Source organism: Acomys russatus, chromosome 9 (assembly GCF_903995435.1).
Source record: "Acomys russatus chromosome 9, mAcoRus1.1, whole genome shotgun sequence".
Lineage (NCBI taxonomy): Eukaryota > Metazoa > Chordata > Mammalia > Rodentia > Muridae > Acomys > Acomys russatus.
In genome coordinates, this window is record NC_067145.1 from 37,554,350 (window position 1) to 37,575,723 (window position 21,374).

The 21,374-nt window shown below is 43.5% G+C and overlaps 1 protein-coding gene across 1 annotated transcript in view; it reads left to right on the plus strand.

Annotated features, from left to right (window-relative positions):
- Positions 1-7,019: 7,019 nt before the first annotated feature.
- Odad2 (outer dynein arm docking complex subunit 2) overlaps positions 7,020-21,374 on the plus strand; it is a 154,255-nt gene continuing 139,900 nt past the window's right edge. Inside the window, exons 1-6 of the mRNA XM_051151159.1 lie at positions 7,020-7,340; positions 12,118-12,275; positions 14,654-14,840; positions 15,817-15,923; positions 16,901-17,037; positions 19,169-19,285. Of these exons, the coding sequence (XP_051007116.1) occupies positions 7,117-7,340; positions 12,118-12,275; positions 14,654-14,840; positions 15,817-15,923; positions 16,901-17,037; positions 19,169-19,285 (930 nt within the window). The 5' untranslated portion in view covers positions 7,020-7,116. The remainder of the gene's footprint in view (positions 7,341-12,117; positions 12,276-14,653; positions 14,841-15,816; positions 15,924-16,900; positions 17,038-19,168; positions 19,286-21,374) is intronic.

Below are 21,374 nucleotides of genomic sequence, written 5' to 3' on the forward strand. Positions count from 1 at the left end.
GATCCCATAATATGGGGAGTAAGGCCTGTGTCTGACATGGAATCTGGTGCCCACTCGTTTATTACTTCCCCCTGGCAGGGCAGCCTTGTCAGACCACAGAGGAAGAGGATTCAGGTAGTTCAGAAGACACTTGATAGGCTGAGGTCAGATGATAGGGGAGAGGGCTCCCCCTTTCTGAGGACTAGGGAAGGGGGATGAGAGGGAATGAGGGAGGGAGGGTGAGACTAGGAGGGGATGCGGGAGGGGGCTACAATTGGATATAAAGTGAACAAATTAAAAATAAAATAACATTTAAAAGCCCAAACTATAAGAAAACAATAACAAAAAGCCTTTCAATAACTCACCCCCTCCTTTTTCTTTTCCTCCTCCTTAAATAAGCAGGATCCTGGTTTAAAGGACCTACCACACACATCCTGCATTTCTCCTGGCCTTAAAGATAAGTTAACTTACTGAAGGACACGTGCCTGTTCACCCTTTTCTAGGCATTCATCTTTGCGTGCTGTGTGTCTTGACACGAGTCTTTTTCTACTTTGGAGTCCTGCTTGGAGATCACTGGACTCTTGCTGTTGTTGAGCAGGATTTTGAGTGCTAACTTCTCAGCTCCAGCTGACCAGCATAATTGTACCAGTAAAACAGTGCTTTTACCTTAGCGGTTCTGGTTTCTTGTTAATCACAGTTGATTCATCAGCTCCAGCTGGCCAGATACCACAAGTGACCAGTGGAGCAACGCCCAGCACACGATAGTCTTAAAAAGCGTTTATTGGATGTATACAAGCTTTGTCTCTAATCAGCCACAACTTTATTGCCAAACCATGGTTTGGTGTTCAGTGTACACCAACAAGAAATAACTTAGGCCACAGAGAGTCAGATGAGGCTGGACTCCTTTGAGTCTTTGTGTCCTGGCTTGTTTTACGTCAACTTGACACAAGCCAAAGTCACCTGAGAGGAGGGAATCTCTGTTAAGAAGATGCAATACAGGCAAGCCTGTAAGGTATTTTTTAATTAGTGATCAACAGGGGATAGGGCCCAGCTTATGGTATGTGGGGCCTTCCCTGGGCTGGTGGGCCTGTGTTCTGAAAGAAAGCAGCCTAAGCAAGCCATTAAGCAGCAACCCTCCATGGTGGTTGCTGTTACCTGCTCCTGCCTCCAGGTTCCTGCTTGGCTTGAGTTCCTGTCCTGACAGCTCTTGATGGTGTGGAAGTGTAAGCTGAATTAACCCTTTCCTACCCTAGTTGCTTTGGACACGCTGTTTCATTACTGTAGCCATAGGTAAGACATTTTGTGAGAGAAAGCAGGATCTGGGGTTTTGGTGGGTGTTACGAGACTTCATGCGGTTTTCTCTCCTCAGAATTTCTACTCACACCTCTGAAGTCTCCTACTTTGAAATGACCGTGGCCCATGAAACCCAGCTTCAGTCTAAGTGACTGTACTTCCTTCTGCCATATCCATGAGCATCCTAGTCTGGTTAAGATACTGAACACAAACCAACCCTGACTGTGGTGGTCTGGGAAGAGCCACATTACCAGCCGTTCCCACACACAAATGTGTTCTTAAAATCTGACGAGCTGTGAATTTGCACTGAGTCTCCAGTCAGAACTAGAACATCTAGGATAAAGTCTGAAGTCCCTGGACCTCTAATGTGATCTTAGAGGATATAAGGGGTTTTTTGTTTGTTTGTTTGTTTGTTTTGTTGTTGTTGTTGTTTTGTTTTGTTTTGTTTTGTTTTGTTTTTGCGAAAGCAATCAAATTAAAATTAATTCAGTGGAGAAAACTCTATTCCAACGGGAACACCACCACAGGGGCGGACACACAGAGAACATGCCATATGAGCATGGTCCTCCGTCTGTCAGTCAAGGGGAAAGCCCTGGCACAAGCCCCTCCTTCCTGACTTGATTTAACCCTCCAGGTTCCAGAACAATCCATCTAAGTTACTTGTAACACCGGGTCTGTGGGTCTCTGCTCGGAGGGCCCTACAGATCCAAGGCAAGGACTTGAAGTCTACTCTCTCCCAGAGGGGTTGGCTCACCCCAGCCAGTGCGGATGGTTTAAAGGAAGCACGGCTGGCAGACATCAAGTCTTCTCCTGAGTACCAGGAAGATCTCCACTCATATTCCCTGGGACAGAACTGTGCTGTGTACCCATGCTCTGAGGGGGTGGGGGGAGGTCACATATCAGCTATCCTGCATATTAGATATTTACTTTACAATTTATAACAGTAGAAAGGCTACCGTTATGAAGTAGCAATGAAATAACTTCCTGGTTGGGGGTCACCACACCACGAGGAACTATATTAAAGGGTCACGGCGTTAGGAAAGTTGAGGACCACTGCTCTACAGTGTAGAGTGTCTACACGAAGGCAGTCCAGGAAGGCCTTTGTACAGCGCGCTCCCCGCTGAGTGGGCTCTTACAGTTGATGGTTGTTTTCTAAGAACACAGCTGCTTAGAATCCTCAGACAGGTGCTACCAATGTTATCCAAAACACTGAACCCTCGCCTTTCTAGGGGCTCGTCCTGCAGAGTCAAGTGACAGGCCAACCTTCATTAGGTGCCTCGCCAATTTTATTCCTTGTGTGCCACTCCCACGCCTAGATCTTAGGGACACATGTCTAAAGGAAACAGCATTTTTTTTTCTCCCTGCCGTTCTCTTGCAGTGCTAGGAGACAGGTGACAAGGCACAGACAAGTTATAGGAAGTCTTTCCTGGACTGATGGGAGTTGAGAAAGTCTGTTTAGATCCTTCACAGGTGAAGGGTCCGTTGAGTAAACTAGTCCATCCTCAACAGCATTGATGCTTTCAAAAGAAAGGAACTAAAAGCTTCTACCGTCGGTCCCCAGGGGTCTGTACCTGAGCTGATAGTGGAGATTCCTTTGCCCCTTTGACGTCTGGGAATTAGTCCAGAAACTGTTCAAAACTGTCTTGCACTTGAATCCGTCTACTGCCCCTACACGTCTTGTCCCCTCTGACAGTGTACTGCTCCTTCCCCGTCTGCTACCAGGGTTGTCTTTTTCCCCACTCTCTAAGTCCCCAGGGGTTCCTTTTTAGTAGAGTGTCTGTCTACAAGTGGGGTCAAGATCATCTTAATGGAGTAGTGCCCCTGCAGAGGACCAGAGTCTACCAGTACCACAACTGCCCAGCCCTGGAGGGTCCTCTGTTCTCTTTTGGCGCCTGCACTCACCCGCTCCCCACATAATTAAAAATAGACTAAATCTTAGAAAAATGTATTTTAATGAGCAAAGGCAATACTTTCTTACACAGATGGAAGAGAGGTTTTCATTTCATTAGTTTTTCGCTGTTGTTGAGTATGTTCAGCCTTGTGAGTCTGAGTTCTACCGCAGTTACTTTAAGAATAAAAAGCTGCAAGCCTTAAAAAAAAAATACCCTAAGATAGTCCCAGTGCTTAGAATGCTGTCCTCTGGAAGCCTGTGAAACATCACAGAATATTCTAACGCCTCTTTTCTGAGCGCTTTCTGTTCCGTTTTCGGAGCCCCTCTGCGTCCCTGCACTGAACTGGGAAGAGCCGAGGGGTTCCGCAGGCGCCAGGGTGCAGGACTGAGCAGCTCGAGGGTTCCGGCAGCTGCTGCGGGAGCCCCGGGGCAGGGCGTGCTGCGTCCCCCGCAGCGCGGGCGAGCGGGTGTTTACCGGTGTCCTAGCAACAGGGCGCGCGGGCACTGGCGTGCCTGGCGACACCGCAGGTGAGTGGTCGTGGTGGTGAGGCGCTCCGAGGTGGGGTGCGCAGCCTAAATTTCTTTCGGGCCTCCTGGTCCTTGGCTCTCCTTTCCTCTAGCCTTTCTCCCATCCCTCTGCATTCCTCCCACTGTAGTGCCTCTCCAACTCTCTCAAGTCTCACTCACCTCTCCCGAGTCTCTCCAGTCCCCAGCTGTACTCTCCCTACCGCCCTACTACCTTCTCGGCCCTTCTCCCTTCACACACTTTTCCTCAGGTTCTCAAGCTGGCCTAGGGTCCTCTTGCCTTCCACTTACTCTGACACTGCCCACCTCCGCATTTCCCGTCCCTTCTTCTCTTCCTAGTCTTCCCGTGCTCAGCTCTCTGCTTGGCCTCCTTCTTGCACTTCGACCTTTTGCCTTCACCTCCGCCCACCTCTTCTGGCATCTCTACCAGTGCATTTAGCGCTCCAGCCTCAGAGGCTCAAGCTTGAATTGTGCCCTCCCGTTGTCACGGTGCTTGTGTTTTCATACCACAGCGTGTCTAGCTAAATCGCACCGTGTTCATGTTAGTTCTGAAATTCATTCTTTTGCTAAGGTGTGCGGAGTAGTTTCTTCACGCACAGAAGATTTTACACTTGGAAATTTACATAGCCTCCCGAAGAACTGAATTGTTACAGAGATTATTTCCAAAACTGTGGCATTTTGTTAATGGTAAAGAAAGCTTGGAACTTAGCATAAAAGAAAAATTCTGTTAAATGAGTTGAGAAAACTAGCAATTTTGCACGTGTGCACACACATGAGCACACATTTGGTTCCTTTATACCTCTGAATTTTTTCGTGGAAACTTTAATTTAAAGATAATGTGACGTGTATTTGTCAAAGTAAAAGATATAATGGAGTGGTGATGATGGGTCTGGGAGAAACTTTTGATAAGATGTCATAGTTTTGTTTGTTTGAACACCACCTGCTTTCTTTTTTCTTTATTTTTTAAAGCTCTCGCTTTCGAGATTGTCGCAGCGTCTAAGGCATTCTTAGGGCTCCTGCTAATTCGAAATAGAGGCTGTTCGGTTTCAGGGCTCCTCTTCATTGACTAAGAAAAGGAATTTTCATAGATTTAAATGTGAGTTGAATTGATATTTCTATAAATATTTTTATGAACAAAAAAACTTTCTGCATGTCTCAGTTCCTTTTAATGTGTCTTCTAAGATGTCACCATGGTGTTGCCTGGTGACTGCCATAGACTTGTGTAATCTGTAAAACTCAGTTTTATTTAGAAAGAGTGAAGGAAAGAAATGGTGCACACGCTGCATGTAAGCGATCTGAAGCAAAGATTATTAACAGTTAAATCTGGCCAGACTGTCCACTGACACTTTCCTGGATTAGTTGAAGCATTTGCACATTTCTGTTGTTTATACTTAGTCTCAGAACACTAGAAAACTAAAATGTCAGACGAACATGCATTTGACACCAAAGCACTTTCCATCAATTAGCAACAGAAAAAAAGAAATCACAGAAAAATCTGTATATCGCATTCTGTTTCACTGAGACCTAACTACCTCTGTATGTCTACGTGTGTGTCTGTGTGTGGTGCAGACACACACACACACACACACACACACACACACACACACACACACACACACACACACAGAGAGAGAGAGAGAGAGAGAGAGAGAGAGAGAGAGAGAGACACAGAGAGAGACAGAGACAGAAACACACACAAGGAAGTGGTTTTCCACAACATCTGGATTTTGTAACATATTTTGTAATGACATATTTTGAAACCAAGAGTACAGATAATATTCTTACACAGATAATATAATTTTAAATTCTATTAATGTTCTGTGAAGGAAAAAATTGTAAATGTTTAGGTACTAGCATATATAGGGAGTGATGCAACCTGGGATGGAATTACCCGACGTGGTATGTTTCCAAACTCAGGCTGACACGGTGGTGTGTCAGGCTGTATTTTAAACTTTGTGGCTGAGATTGTCATCACAGTGTGATTTCCCAAGATACTGAGCTCTTGACTAAAGTTCTATGTAGAGCAAAATATGCAAAATTTTGTTTCATTTATATGACATTTCCAATCCTGAGATATCCAATGTATGTTGACATTGCTTTGTGACTTTCTTAAAGCGGGAGGGACATTTTAGGCTGCAGTATTACTTACCTGACATCTTCCGAATACCAGATGCCTACAGGTCTCAGCAGAGCTCTTCCTGCTGGGCACTCTTATGCATAAGATGAGTATTTGAGTCCTTGGCACTCATCACTAGATGCCACCAACGTCTCTCTCTTTCTGTCATTTGGCAACTATTAATAGGCTTGTCCACAGTGTTGCTGTCTCTGTCCCAGCGGGAAATGGTCCCCTGGAGAGGAGCCGCTGAAGTCCTGTTATTGGAGTTTGCATTTTAATATGGTACTGAAAGTAAAATCCCCACCATTTGTGTCAAACCTTGTGTTTCCAAGCCTTTGTTAAAATGGCAGATAAGAAAAGCTCAGTTTATTTTGTATTTACTTTTATGACCATCCAATATTCTGGAGGGAAGGTTTTAACGGCCAATGGCATTCCAAAAATATAGATGATCTTTAAACAATACTATAATTGTTAATACATTGTTACTTTGTTCTTTTAATTTTTCAAGTAAAGTCATCTTTTTACTATTAATTTCTGTTTAGCCAAAGTGAAACACATTTTATTTGGATTTGTTTTAAATTTTACTGCTACACTGTTTTAATAACTGGTTTAGATAAATAGGCTAAAAATCTCTGCTCTGTTCCTAAGCAGTCACACTTACTCTTAAGAAAGCAATATTTCTATTTTGCGTATGATCTATGAGCAGGGAATGTAGGGCTCCCTTGGGGGCCCTGAATAAGCACAAATATTGTACTAACTTTTATCAAGAATTAAAATGACAATTCACAATCACACTTTGATCCTAGTGGAACTCAAGGTCCTTGGGAGAGGACTTGCCTGCCTTCAGATAGTGTGAGTCTAAAGGGCTCAGAACAACAGGTTTCATTTAATTGCCTAATTCTAAATGACGTGTGGCTCAGATCGAGTGTGCCTTTCTTACTCAAACCCCCAGCCTCCATCAGAGCTGGGAAGCAGCACTCTCACTGCCAACCTCCTCCGATTCTGTTTTTCCATTCTTAGAGTTTCCTTTTGAGCTTTCTGCCCAGCTGTTCTTTTTCTTAGGTTCTTGGAAATTAGAAATACGTTATTAATTTTAGGGTAGGCTGATACTGGCAACTCCTTCAATACAGGTTGGGTTTTGTGTAGCGATGCTTAGCTGTTTTAATAGCACTGAAGAACAGCAACATTGTTAAATATTCGGACTGTAGCTTAGATAGTCCTGGTCTAAAGGCTTGACAGTGTGGAAGCCTCTAACTCTCTCTGTTTTGCTGTAGTGTGTGTTCAGAGCTTGGCTCAGAGCATTGACAGCACCATGGGTGTGGCGTTGACCAGATCGGCACAGTGGACTGCTGCGGGGTATGGGACTGGAACCCTGGAGATGACCCCTCTGAATGAGTCAATATTGAATGAAATCACTAAGTTTGTGGAGTCTTTTAGTTATGAATACCCCCAAGAGGCAAAATTTATTTTTGTAGAACCACTTGAGTGGAAAACAAATTTGGAACCCTCAGCATTTCAATCAGGTTATATTGTCAGGTAAGCCACATAATTGCTTTTAGAATTTAATATCAACTTTATATAGATTTTCATTGACTGGATACATATTATCCATGATTAGATATACATATATGTATTACTGTGTGCTGTATTTGAGTAATAAGCAAGCACAGGTATGTATTTACTTGGGGGCACACCCTCGGCTAATTATGCAGCTTGGTTATTCTCTTTTCTGTCACCTGCCCCTTTTTGAGGTTGTATTTTCTCTCTTAAAGGCTGATCTCATAAAAAGCAGCTTCCTAGCTCACTGAAGCTTCCTGCAGTCAGCTTCCTTCTTTCCCTTTGGGACTGTTTGGACAATGAAGTCAATATTTCATTTTTACAATTGCAAATCCATTCCTGAACTGCATTGAGAAGCTGTTTAGTGACATATCTCCTTTTTCTGAATTTTTTAGTTTTTAAAAATTTTTTTAAAAATTTAAATTTTAATATTTGCCAAGGGTCACTATCTGCCCCAGAGCTAGTCATTTGTAGATGACCTCCCAATTCTTGGTTGCTCCTACCTAAGTTCAATATTTTTTCTAAACTTTTGAAAGATGGATTCATCTGTAAAACCAATTAGAAACATGTTAGCTACTTTGTAAAAGATGGTTTTACATCAGATGACAGAAAAACTGTCATCATATCTGGCCTCTGCATCACTCCTATGTGCCAAGTCCAAACATGACCACATCTGTCTCCTTAGTTGGTGTGGATGCACCACACTCAATTGTGTCACTGTTTTTCTTTCTCTTGAACAAATTATTTTGACTTATTTTCCACATGTGGCCTCTGCCTGTAGTCTTTCTGCATGCCGTCCCATTCTAAGGGAGATGCACTGGCATTTTGGTGCCATGGATGTCTTGAAACAACAATCCCTTACTACTTTACTTCTGTCAAATCTATGAAACTTTTCTCTTTTGCTGTCCACCACTTTTGTTTCTGACCTTCACTGAAGATGTCTTTGATGTTGAAAGGGATAAGAAAGGTCCAGTAGTATCAATTACTGGAAACTAAACCATGCTTGTATGGCTCTGATGAAAACCAGATGGGTACTGATTGCCTTTTAAAAAGGCAAGATTTATAGATAAGATTTTATTAATAAAAAAATAACAAAAATTATCTAAGTCTTTACACACCAAATTAAGGAATGTTCAACAAACTATAGTCACTTTTCTGTTGCTGTGACAAAATCCCTGAGACATCAACATGAAAGGAGGAAAATTTTTGTTTTGGCTCATGATTTCTGATACTTCACCCCCCCCCCCATTGTTTTGGGGCTGTGGGGAGGTAGCAGCAATATGTGGTGGAAGAAACTGAACTCACCTCATGGTATCTGGAAAGAAAAGAAGTGAAAGACACAAAGCCCCAATCTCTTCAAGGGCATACCCTCTGGCATGTTAGTTTTCTTTCCTGTTACTGTGATTAAAAAGTAGTTTGACAATTAAAGGGAGAAGGTTTATCTGGCTTATAGTTGCAGAGGAGTGGAGCTGGGCAGGAGGGGGAGCTAATCACATGTCTTGAAGGCAGGAAGCAGGGGGAGGTCAATAAACTCAGTGCTGCTGCTCAGCTCCGGTCACAGTTAACTTCTACTCACTCGACACAAACTAGACACACCTTGCAGGAAAGCACGCCTTTAATCCCAGCACTCGGGAGGCAGAGGCAGGCGGGTCGCTGTGAGTTCGAGGTCAGCCTGGTCTACAAAGCGAGTCCAGAACAGCTAAGGCTATACGTAGAGAGACACTGTCTCAAAAAACCACAAACAACAACAAACAAACAAACAAAAAGAAAAAAAAAAAAAGAAAGAAAGAAAAGAAAAGAAAGGAAGGAAGGAAGAAAGAATCTCAAGTGAGGAGTTGCCTCCATCAGTTGTACTTGTGGGCATGTCTGTTGGGGGACACATGGGCAGTGCCATCTCTGGGCAAGTGGGCTGGGCTGTATTAGAAGGTTATCTGGGAACTCCAGCAGAGCCAAGTCAGTGGCAGTTCTGGCACCGCCTCTGTGTCAATTCTCACCTCTAGGATGTAGCCCAGAGCACCTGCTATGGCTTCCTTTGATAACAGACTGTAACCTTTATGCTAGATAAACCACTCCTTTCTCGGGTTTGTTTTCGGTCAATGTTTTATCACAAAGCAGAAGAGAAATTGGTCCAGGGAACATGGGGCCACTTGGCTTTTATTCCTTGGACTATCCTGGGAAAAAGGTGGGGGAGGGTGTTGGAACTCTGGGCTGTTTGAGTGTTCAGAGCCTTAATGAGCTGATGTGGGAGCTTGGACGATAAGAATATTAAAAGAAATGCAGAGGATGGGGGCTAATGAAGTTTCAGGGGAATGTTTGAGTGTCCCTCAAATATTACTAGGGACATTTGTGTAATACTTTAAATTGAGAATCTGTGGTTCCTGGTCAGCTGGGGCAGCAGAATCGCTTGTGATTAACAAGACACCAGCCCCACTAATTTGAAACCTTTGATGTACTGGGACAATCAATGCTGGTTAGCTGTAGCTAAAAAAAAATCTGTAGATTAGTAAGAGACCAACATCATGGAGGTGAAATCTTCTGGGAAACATTTCCTCAGGGTTAGCACATAGAAGCTGTGGTCCAGAGAGGCCAACATTGCACCTCAGGCTGGATGCTGAACTTGGCCATGCCTGAGTCTTTCCCAAGGGGTGTGGGTTTTGAAGGCACGGAGGAGTCAGAGAGCGAGAACCTGAGGGTTGGTGCCATGTGAGACTCGGAGAGGGCAATGCTATAGGTGCAGTCCTAAGGTAGAGTCCTCAGGATTGAAGGGGTCAGTGTCATAAGGAGCATCCTGTGGCGGTGTAGTTCTTGCTTTTCCACTGAATGATAAACTTCAGCTGGTGGGCAGTGAGGGACCCCTCCCCAACACCCCTTTTCTAGTTCCCACCACCATCCCCAGTTGTATGGCTTTATGTTCTTGACAGTCAGTCAACCTATGGCTCAGCCCTGCGGTCATCTATTTAGTATTAAATGACCATGCCTTTAAGTGAAGTCACCTTTACAAATGTGCTTCATCCTAAAGAGCATTCCAGGAGCTTGTTGTGTAGAAAACACTGTTTCTACACAGATGTCATGGGCCAAGTCCACAAGCATGTTGTGCATCCAATTATCCCGCAGGTAGTTATTCCCCATCTTCTAGATGCAGTTACTGTTTGAGGCACTGGGGGTAGAGCCAGTATCCATGGGTACCAAGCAGTACCACACTGATGGAGATCCTGTGGTAGCTACTGATGTTGCCCACAAACGGCTACAAAACCAATCACTTAATTAAAAACAAGTTTAGTATAGTTCTGGTAGGCAGGGTCTAAAATGAATCTGCAGGGTTAAAAAAAAGAAAGGGGATCAGAGTACAATAAGGGCACCTTCACCCAGAAGATTCCCTTTCCCAGCTTCTGCAAGGTTCTTCCATTCCTTGGCTTGTGGCCACACATAGCTGTCAAACCAGCTTCCAGTGCCTAGGCAGAGCTGTCTTCCTTGTTAGTCCGCCTGCTTATCTATTAATTTACTCTCCTTTTATCCCAAGGGGAGTATTTTGGAAGGCTGCTATTGTCTTCCATATTGTCTTCCAAAGTCTCTTGCTCTGCTCGTGTTTTAATGACATAGTACTGTGGCTCCCAAAGGCTTCTGTGGTAAAGCCTTGGTCATCAGGGTAGAGCAGTTTGGATGCAGAAGGATCTGTAAGAGATGGGCCTATTGAGAGATGGCAGGCCATTGGAAGCATCAGCTGAATAGGGATGTCAGGGCTCGGTCCCTCTTCTTCCTTTTCACCCCTTGGCCTGTATGGTACATGAGCCGCTGTGTGCTCTCACCCACACGCATTGCCTGGCTATAGTCCCAAAGCAGCAGGGCCAAACCGCTGTGGACTAGAGCCTTACAAACCGTAAGCTGAAACCAACCTTTCCTGTCTTGAGCTGATAATGTCAGGTATTTTGTTATAGTAGCCAAAATTAATTAATACAGCGCCAGAGGCAAATAATCTGGATCTGTCTGATTTGCGCTTTATGGCTAATCAGGACAGTTCCACATCTCTTTCCCCACAAGGCAGCTTCGAATACACTGCCGGGTCTTCACATGCAAGCAGCTCTCTCAGGGATATCGCTTGTAGTAAAAACTAATGTAAGCAGCAGCTAATTTAAAAACGACACGTTTAATTTGTGTTGTAGGTTATAGCAATGTACATCAATGTCACTCCCATGAAACTCTTGAAATACTTAAATCCCTAACCTAAAAGCAAAAACAAAAGCCCAAGCATTAAAAATGGGTGAAATCAGAAACCTGGGAGATCTAACAATTTCTGATCTGGGAAAGGCTATTTAGGCAAATTGGTTACTGTGCTAAGGAGGAAAGAAACTGAACTATGGTGTTTAAAGTGGAGAGATAATCCGCAGGAGGTTCTGCTTTGCCTGCCTGCTCATGAACACAAAGTAGACAAGAATATTTCCTAACCACTAACTACTACGGTGCGAAAATTTTCCAAATAAAGTAACTTGGGAACCCCAGAGTGTGAGTGCCTTGCGGGGGAAACTGGTGGGCTTTCCAAAGACACCCAAAACAAGTATTTCCTTAGAGAAACGACCCTGAAAACTGTGGTGAGTTTAGTTCGGAGCACCAGGAACCGTGGGGGATCGTGTCCCACCTGGTGCTCACCGCGGTGGGGTGAGTCACAACATGAGAGTTTCCAGAGGGAGCAAGGGAGAGCTTCCAGATCGTGTCTTCTGGCGCGAAGGTAACATCAGCTTTCCTCTCCCCCATTTTGTAGTGAAACAACAGCCACATCGGAAGAGGTTGATAAAGAGGGACAGCCCCTGCTGCTTCTCTCCGTGCCTAATATTAAAGTCAGGAGCTTTGGGCAGCTGTCAAAGTTGTTATCAATCGTCAAAGGCAAGAAGGTGCAGGAGGCACAAGCCTGTATTGAAGGTGATTTGCACTCTCCACTTTGGGGGAAGGGGCGGCCTTAATTATATTTGGTTGAAAAAAAAATTCTACCATGTAAAAGATAAAAACGTCATATGTCCCACTTCCTGAGCCTTGTTGCTCACTTCCCTTGGCTGAACTGCTAATGTCCACATCCAGTTTCTGCTTAAAGGAAAGTCCGAGGTGCCAGTGGTGTTCTAGGCTTCTCATCTTAGCATATGGCTTCCAGAAGGCCCAGTGCCCTGTCTTCTCTAAGGTCATGCTAGGGACAAGTGGCAGGTACCAGCATCGGAGTCTGTCTCCCCAGGCATGGCAGTCTATTAACTCCTAGAGGGATTTGAACTCTTCATTTGAGGCCATGACCCTTTTTATGCTCCTTTCTCATCCCTTGGCCATGCTCCATTTGTGACATCACAGCCGTCTGTGCATAATTAGGTGCATTCAGCACCATAGGGAACTGCCCCTTTTACTTAGGATACACACTGGCTTCACGATTACTCATTCATATGTGTCTAATGTGAAAAAAAATACTGATTGATTGCCTCTTACACTTGTGTTATGGACATTTCCCACCAGGAGAAAAGCCTGCTCATGGACAATGATGTATCCTATGTCTTTTGTGGGCTTAGAACAGGTGACTGAATTTTGCCTACTTCTATGAGGTGACAGGATGCTTCTTAAAAATAAAGATATTAGGGCTAGAGAGGTGGCTCAGTGGTTAAGGGCACATGTACAACCATTAGGACTTGAGTTCAAATCCCCAAAGTGATATAAAATTCTGGCCATAGTTGTGTCTGTCTGTAACCCTAGCACTGTAAGTGTGGACACAGGCAGTGGGTTTCGAGCTTGCTGGCTGCCAGCCTAGACCCATATCAATAAGGAGAAGAATGATAGAACAGGTTACTGATATCCTTCTGTTACCTTTGACTGTGTGCAACCCACACATATGTGTGTATATACTACACTACATTAAACACACAGACACCCTCAGCCTCGGAGCAGCAGCTTCATTTTATCTCATTCCAACTATTCATTATGTGCCACCTATCAACAAAGTTAATTAGGGATGACATTTCAAGTGCACACCCAATTCAGGACAGCTGTTAGCACAGGAGACACAGTCTCGGGACCAGTATATGCCTGCTCTGGCTACATATTCATTCTTCACTGGATTTTTGTCCTTCCTGCAAGGGCTTCATTCAACCCCAAACTTCATAGCACATGACCATTTGGAGGACAGGTCCTCCCCTGCACGTCATCTTTTGTGTCTTTTTAAAAATCTTCATTAGACACCAGCTGCAAGGTAGGTAAGTTGAAGGGCTGGATATGTGGCTTGTTCCCTGGTCCTATTTTTTACTCTTACATAGGATTATACCAGACAGTCTTTTGTGGTATACCTCCCTTCCTGTTGGAGAGTTAATGTCATCATTTCAGTCAATTCTCATGGACATTGTCTGTCCAGATCCCAGTATTTCAATTTTCATCTTTCTCGAATATTCAATTCTAAACAAAGTTTGTTTTTTCATTTTCCTTACTCTCAACTGGATTATTTTTAAATTTACAAACTCCATTTTCTGCATCTCTAGGATCTGGTTCTTTTTCTTTTCTTTGTTTCTTTGTTTCTTTCTTTGTTGTTTGTTTTTGGGGGACAGGGTTTCTCTGTGTAGCCTTGGCTGTCCTGGATTCACTTTGTAGACCAGCCTGGCCTTGAACTCAAAGAGATCTGCCTGTCTCTGCCTCCCCTGAGTACTGGGATTGCAGGTGTGCACCACCATGCCTGGCATGAGATCCGGTTCTTATCTGAATCATTTTGGCTATGAGTTTTCACTTGTCCTTCACAGCCTTGACTGGCTACATTGACTTAGCATGAAGAGATCAGGCAATGTGCACCAAAAGGCACTGACGAGAAGCCAGGCCCTGCAGGCAGGTGGGAAAAGTACAGCAGACCTGTAGAGTGAAGGGAGCCTGCTAGGGAAAGAAAAGGCTTAGGACTGAGGAAGAATGGTAGGCACAGACATGGATGCTCATGGTTTTGAGTGTTGGGTCTAAGGAGAGGCATTTCCCTTCAGATCAATTCTGAACATGCTCATTGACTGCATGGACTTCCCACTAACTCCCACAGACTGTGAAATAAGGGAGCTGGTCTTGGTTTTGGACTTCCTAGGCAGAGGATGTACATAGCTGACATAATACAAGGAAGAGCATGTGAAGAGGCATGGGATAGATCCTGGTACAATGGATTCTCAGAAGGAGGGAGGAGCTCTAACAGGCTTGGCCAGAGGAAGCTGAATGCAAGGAACCAACTTAAGGAGAATTGGTGGGATTTCTTAGTCTTTGTTGCACTGGATAATCTTTATTACTTATGTTGATGATTTTGTCAGCTAACAGAGACCCTGTTGTGAAAATCTTGGGTTCCGATTATGGTGAAATGAAAGAGGAGTCTACCACCTTATCTATCCTTGATACGATCACCAAAGATGATACGTCATATATTAAAAGGAAGGTTGCCATCCTGCTGAAGCAGCTGGACCTGCATCTACTCAACCATTCCCTGAAGCACATCTCACTGTGAGTGTTAGAGAAACATCTCAACCTCAGTCACGGATGTGCATCAACATCTTAAGCAATACAAGAGGGTAGCAGTTACCACTGCTGAGTTAGTGTTCCCATTTACAGGAGCAAAGTGTCCATTCTATTGGATTTATTTATACCAGTTCTAATGACACTTCCAGTTACTACTGCTAGGACATACTAGTGGGCTTTTCTCTAGGTCAGAAGGCTATCTTCAAAGACTCTTTAGATAATCACACATATTATTACGTGATAGCACAATAGGATGTAGAGTTTGTGTAGTACGAATTGTGTTCATGTTTCTAGAATTTTCTAGGAGTATGATACCATTGTTATGAAATAAACTCTGGAAGGCAGGCAAGATGGCTCAGCAGGTAAAGATGGCCGAGGCCAAGCCTGATGACCTAAGTTCCATCCCATGGTGGAGGGAGAGAACTGACTCATACAAGTTGTCCTTTGACCTTAACACTCGAACTAATGCATGCCGTGCATGTGTGCCCACTCACAGATACACCAAATAAATAAAGAAGTAATTTTTAAAAAATTAATATTTGTGTTATTTAATGTTATAGTAAATATGAATTTCCTTTCAATTTACTTTTTAATATTATTTTTTTTGGGCTTTCAGATATGAATGTACTGTATGTTTAGGACATTTGCTTTTGTAGCTCCATTTTAGAGATGCTCTTACCCCTCCCACTGGTCCATTGGTCCCTTTGTTTCTCTGGACATTTTGTCTTTTACTTTCATGCCATACATGTGTGTGTATAATGATTTTCTTTATTTATATAAAACCTTGACCAATGTGAATTTCTTGATATTTTTGCCAATAATGACATATGAGTCTAACATGGCTAAAATGAACTTCAGCGTTACTTACACATAGGCAGGTCCCCCTGACATAATGGAGTGTATGCACGTCTTTCCTTTAGATTCTGGCTCAAAGCACTTGATTTGTTAATGTTTGTTTCAGAGAGATCCGTTTGAATCCAGGGGTGTTTAAGAAAGATATTGATCTGCTCAAACGTTTCTCAGGAAAAGGGGAACACACGGTTCTGGAGTCAATTGATTACACTTCAGGTTTGTGTCTTCTCAGGTTCATGTGGTCACTTATATTTTCATAATTGTCCAAATCACTTTCCCAGAGCTGAACTCCAGTTGAATATTCAAGATAATGAACTCTCTCATTTCACTGAAGATCTATTTTATTGAACCTTGTAGAGGAATTTTAATTCAGAACACAGCTATTCTGGCAAGAGATCATACCCAAAGATCTTCTAGGTCTGTGTGATCCGGCTGGGATACAAACACACCTTTAATCCAGGAGACAGAGGCAAGATGATCTGAGTTCAAGGCTGGCCTGGTATAGAACAAGTTTCAGATAAAGAAAAGCTTAGGTCCAGGCATGGTGGCGCATGTCTTTAATTCCTAACAATGAAGTAAAGTTAGTTTGTAGAAGGGGGCACCATGTTTAATTCAGTGGCAGAATAGGATATGCCCAATTCCCATGAGAAGAGAGAGGAAAAGGAAGCTACTTACTTAATGGGCAATGGAGAGTGAGAGAGAGAGAGAGAGAGAGAGAGAGAGAGAGAGAGAGAGAGAGAGAGAGAGAGAGAGAGAGAGAGCAATTTTACCAGGAAAGTTTTACAGAGAGAGATTCAATGGGAGAATAAGCTAGACACAAGTGAAGATGGAACAAGCCAGAAAATGAGAAGGAGCCAGAAGATTACAGCAGACTGCTAGAGCTAGTGTGAGACCAAGCAGAGCAATTCAGAGGCCGAGAGAAAAGCCAGATTGAATAAGTCAGTTGGGAGAGGAGTTTGAGCCACAACACCTGAGTTGAATCAGCCATCGCAGAACTCAGAAAGAACAAGAAAGGGTGAGCTTATTAAGCAGTAAGTCCCAGAGGCTAGACGCTTCCAGGACTAGGCCTGGGTTAGTAGACAGAGGCAGTAATCCTCTGAGACAAAGATTGAAACAGGTCAATCAAGGTTCTTTTATAGAAGCTGATATATTTTCACCTCATTAAACTGAGCTCCTCCTGCTTATGGTTTCAGATTATGAGTTTTCAAATGGGTGTCGTGCCCCACCATGGAGACAGATTCGAGGGGAAATCTGTTACTTGCTGGTGAAGCCACACGATGTAGAAACCCTGTGGATCACCTGCAGCGCAGAAGGGGTGTTTTTAAATGGTGTAAGTTCTCTTTAAAGAAACAAAACCAAGCCTTGATGTCTGGGGTTCTGTGCTGTGTATGTGAGGGGTGGCTTGAATCATGGGGTGTGTCCTGACGATGGCAGAGAAAGGAGCATTGCTCTGTGAGACCGAAGCCCCACCCTTTTAGTGCACCTCTTGGGCAAATCCCAAACCATTTTAGAATTACAGCCCTGCTGGTTGTCACTGTAGGCTGGGGAGTCAATCTCTGGAGAAACAGGCTTAGAAGCAACCATTCCTACTTTTCCAAACTGCCCCTTTAACAGAATTGGTTCCCAGGGTAGCTGCACACGGATTGAAGGTAGAATAGGACGGGGGGGGGGGGGGCGGCGGGGACAGGCAACTTTGGAAGGAACAACTGTAGCTCCCATCGTGAGAGTTAGGCAAGGAAGCAGAGAAGCTCTTCAGTGAGGAGCTAGGAGCAAGAGCCTCAGCAAGCTGGGATCTGGGCAGCTGGGGAGGGGCCTCTTCTGGCCTTGTACTGCCTCGGGTGGTCTTAACAAGCAGTCTTGGCTTGGGGAGTGGATACTGCCCAGTTTATGCTGATACTGCAGGAGGTGGCAGACCTTGGTCCTGTGAAGGCAGAGCACCAGCCGTTCACTAATATGATGCCTCAGAGAGCCTGTGAGAAAAGGAGAAACTGGACATTGGAACCAACCAAACACAGAAGAAGCACGGGAACTCCCTACTGGGGTGGGGGGCACGTTAGAAGGAGGGACATTTTTCTTTTTGTCCTTGTTGTCTGAACTGAACCCCAACCCACCAAACCAGACATTGAATTTAGATTCCAAGATCAAGGATTCCCAAAGGAAGTTTGGACAGGTGCCTCTGCGCTGAGAGACAGACAGCAAGTAGCCAGTGAGAGGGCGGAGGCAGGGAGAGTGCACAGCCCATGTGAGCCCCAGGTTAGCACACGTGAAGTCTGATCTCTTTTTGAGTCACTGAACTAGCCAGGAGGAGCTCAGCTGCGTCACCAGCAACATTTCCTCTGGAACCTTTCAGTATGAACTTGGGACTCTCGGGGCCTGACTGAGAATCAATCCCACTGTCACAGGATGTGCTCTGCAAGGACTTACACATGGCAAGTGTTGGCTTGAGGATCCTGGCACCAGCTCTAGGATGATGGCCTTCTGGAGTCCGCTGGCACCTTTGAGTGTTTTTTTTTTAAAATTAGCATTTAACTTGACTTATTTCTGCATAGAGAATGTAGGCTCTAATTCTGGCTATTGATTTGATATTTTAGAAAAGTAAAATCTCTAGTTAGAATAAGAGAAAAGAAGGACCTATTTATTTCTTTGACCTTACAGAAAGGATCAAGCAGTTTTTGTTTCTGTCAGAAATTATATTGGGAAATGTTAAATGTTCCTCTCCGATTTAAAAGAAAAACTCAAAAACTGAGCCCCAAGCAGAACTTTTGATAATTTCAAAATATTAAAGGCGGTATAGTTGTGTGTTTCTGAGGCAGTACAGCAGAGAAAGAGGTGGACCGAAGGCAGAGCTGGTGGGAAAAGGCACAAGTGCAGAGGGAGGCGCGACAGCAGGTTCTCTCATGACATTTGCCCTCGAAAATGAACTCATCCCAGTCTGCTAGGTGCAGAGTGAGATGCGCGTGTGATCCAGACACTTGCTTTTCTCTACTGAAGTTCTAAGCCTCAGGCTGTTTGTGACTTCATCAATTAAGGTTCTTCAATTACAACAGAGGAAAGTCAGGACTTCCCAGGCTGGAAAGGAAAGCTCTACATTGTTCAGAAGACATGCTCAAATGTGGTGAGAGGTGGATGGGTGGATGGAGGATGGATGGATGGATGGATGGATGATGGCATTAAGTCAAAGGGAAGAGCTTTGCCTATACACATCACACACAAAGTCTGCCACAAGAACCTTTAGAAAAAAATGACCATGAGGGTTTGTAGGAAGTAGAGGGACTGGTTGGAGTGGGGATGAGGCATTAGAGGGTGGAAAGAGGAGTGATTAAAATGCATTCATATTGTATAAAATTGTCAAAACAAATTTGACAAAATAAATACAACCACGAACGCATAGCTGTGACATTCTATCTAGTCCCTTGATTGACTGCTGATTTAATCATTCCATCAAACCTTTCCTCCCAAAGGGCAAAAAAGAAGAGGAGGGGGAAATCAATTATGAGAGGCAAGGTGAAATTTACAAAGACCTTGTTACATGTTTAAAGGACAAGTCACCAGTATTTTCAGAGAATATATCTAAACAGGTAAGTTCTAATAATCCTTTTGTATATCACTCGATTACAACTTTGTATGGCTCTTTCTGTATTTTTTTTCTCTCTAAACTCAAAGTATATCCCTGCTAAGCAGTAACATCACACCCTTCCTTCTTCCCCTGACCTCTGGTGAATACTAATGCATTTTGTTCTACAAGTTTACCTATTCTAGATGTTTCATGGACTCATAGGCTCCACTTACTATCCATGCCTATATAAGAGGAATCACACTGCTGGACACTTGACCTTTGTGGTTTACTTGCTTTCCTTCACGTAGCACATTGTCTCAGGTTTATCTATCATGTTTATACTTTTTTTCCTTCCTTTTTATGGCTTCATTTAATTCCATTTACGTGAATGCTATCCATTCTGTTCTTCATTTCTTATCACTTTGTAAAATATCCCCAACAAAAGCAACTTAGGGGAGAAAAGGTGTATTTTAGCTCACGGTTCCAGGTTAGAAAGGTGGTATAAATGTTATGTGTTGGGACAATGCTCTCCTACTCTCATTATTTTTATGAAATTGTCAATCATTTCTTGCATTATCCACCTTCTGTCTTAATACACTGCTGCGAGTTCTTTTTTAAAGAAGCTTTCTTTTTGCATTTCTCTATTCTCCAGAGATAAAGACCAAGAGGGAGGGAAGAAAAGAGAGCAAGAAAGTGAAGAAGAAAAGAAAAGAGGGTGGGGAGAGGGAGAGATATTTTCAGAAACTGGCTTATGTAGTTTTGGGGGATCAGCAAGTTTGAAATTTGGAGGCAGGTCAGTCTAGCGGGCTGGGGCACAGACAAGCACAGAAATGGTGTCTGGAGCCTTTAATCCCATGAGTCAGTGTGCTGGTGTTTCCAGCTCAGGGAGAGTTACCTCTTTGGGAACTCTCAGTCTTTCCTCTTTGGACCTTCAATTTCCTGGGTGAGGTAGACTCACATGCAGAGGGCAATCTACTTAAAGAATCTACCATTTGAATGGCAAGCCCTGCTAAAAGTACTTTCTCGGCAATATTTAACTTGATATGTAACAAAAGTGCTAGATACCTTAGTCTAACCACACAGACACCTACTTCTGTTAGTTTCCTTACCTCTTTGCATGTTTTTGATGGTGTGAAAGCGTCAGTGTCAGCCCCTCCCCAAATCCTCCCCCTCTGCAAAGCCAACATTGCCTTCCTGTGCTGTGTTATATTCCTTTTTGCTATCTGACAACACTGGAGATTTTTTTTTTGGCTTGTTTCATGAGATAATATCTTACTGCATAGGGCCAGCTTTGAACTCACGGTTCTTCTGCCTAACCCTCTAATTACCTGTATGACAGATATATGCCATCATCCCATTCCATCTCCACAACCAGGCTAGTTGGGATTATAGATTCAAACTGCTATGCCCAGCTGTATGTAGGCTCTGGGATTTGAACTCTGGTCCTCATGTTTGCACAGCAAGTGCTTTTCTTATTGAGCTGTCTCCACAGCCCCAATTATGAAAAATTTAAACATGATAAAGCCAGAAGAATTGTGCAACAATTGCACAAAATTGCACAACCAACATACATGGATCCAAAACCTACTTCCACATCAACACTCCATGTATTTAAGAATACAGTTTACTAATGAATGTATTTTGAAGTAAAATACATCTGGTGTGTGTGTGTGTGTGTGTGTGTGTGTGTGTGTGTGTGTGTGTGTGTGTACATTCACTTGTGTGCTATGGTTCGAATGTGGGGATCAGAGGACTCCCTTTAGTGTCAATCTTCTCTTCCTCCTTGTTTGAGGCAGGGTCTCTTTGTGGGTTTACACCAGGCTAGCTGACTCATAGACTTCTAGGGATTATCCTGTTTCTACCTCCCATCTCCTGAGAGGAGCATTGGGATTATAGATACTCAAACTATACATCCAGCTTTCACATAGATTCTGGAATTCAGACTCAGTGCTCTAACCGTAATTATCTCTCCATCCTAAATTCTGATTTTTGCTTCTGTCTTTTATTTTATTTTCATTCTTACTTTTTTTTTTAGTGTGACTTAATGGAGAACTTTAGTAGGTTTCTTCTTTTCAGTACTTTTAAGATGCTAATGGCTTTTCTTTTGCTTT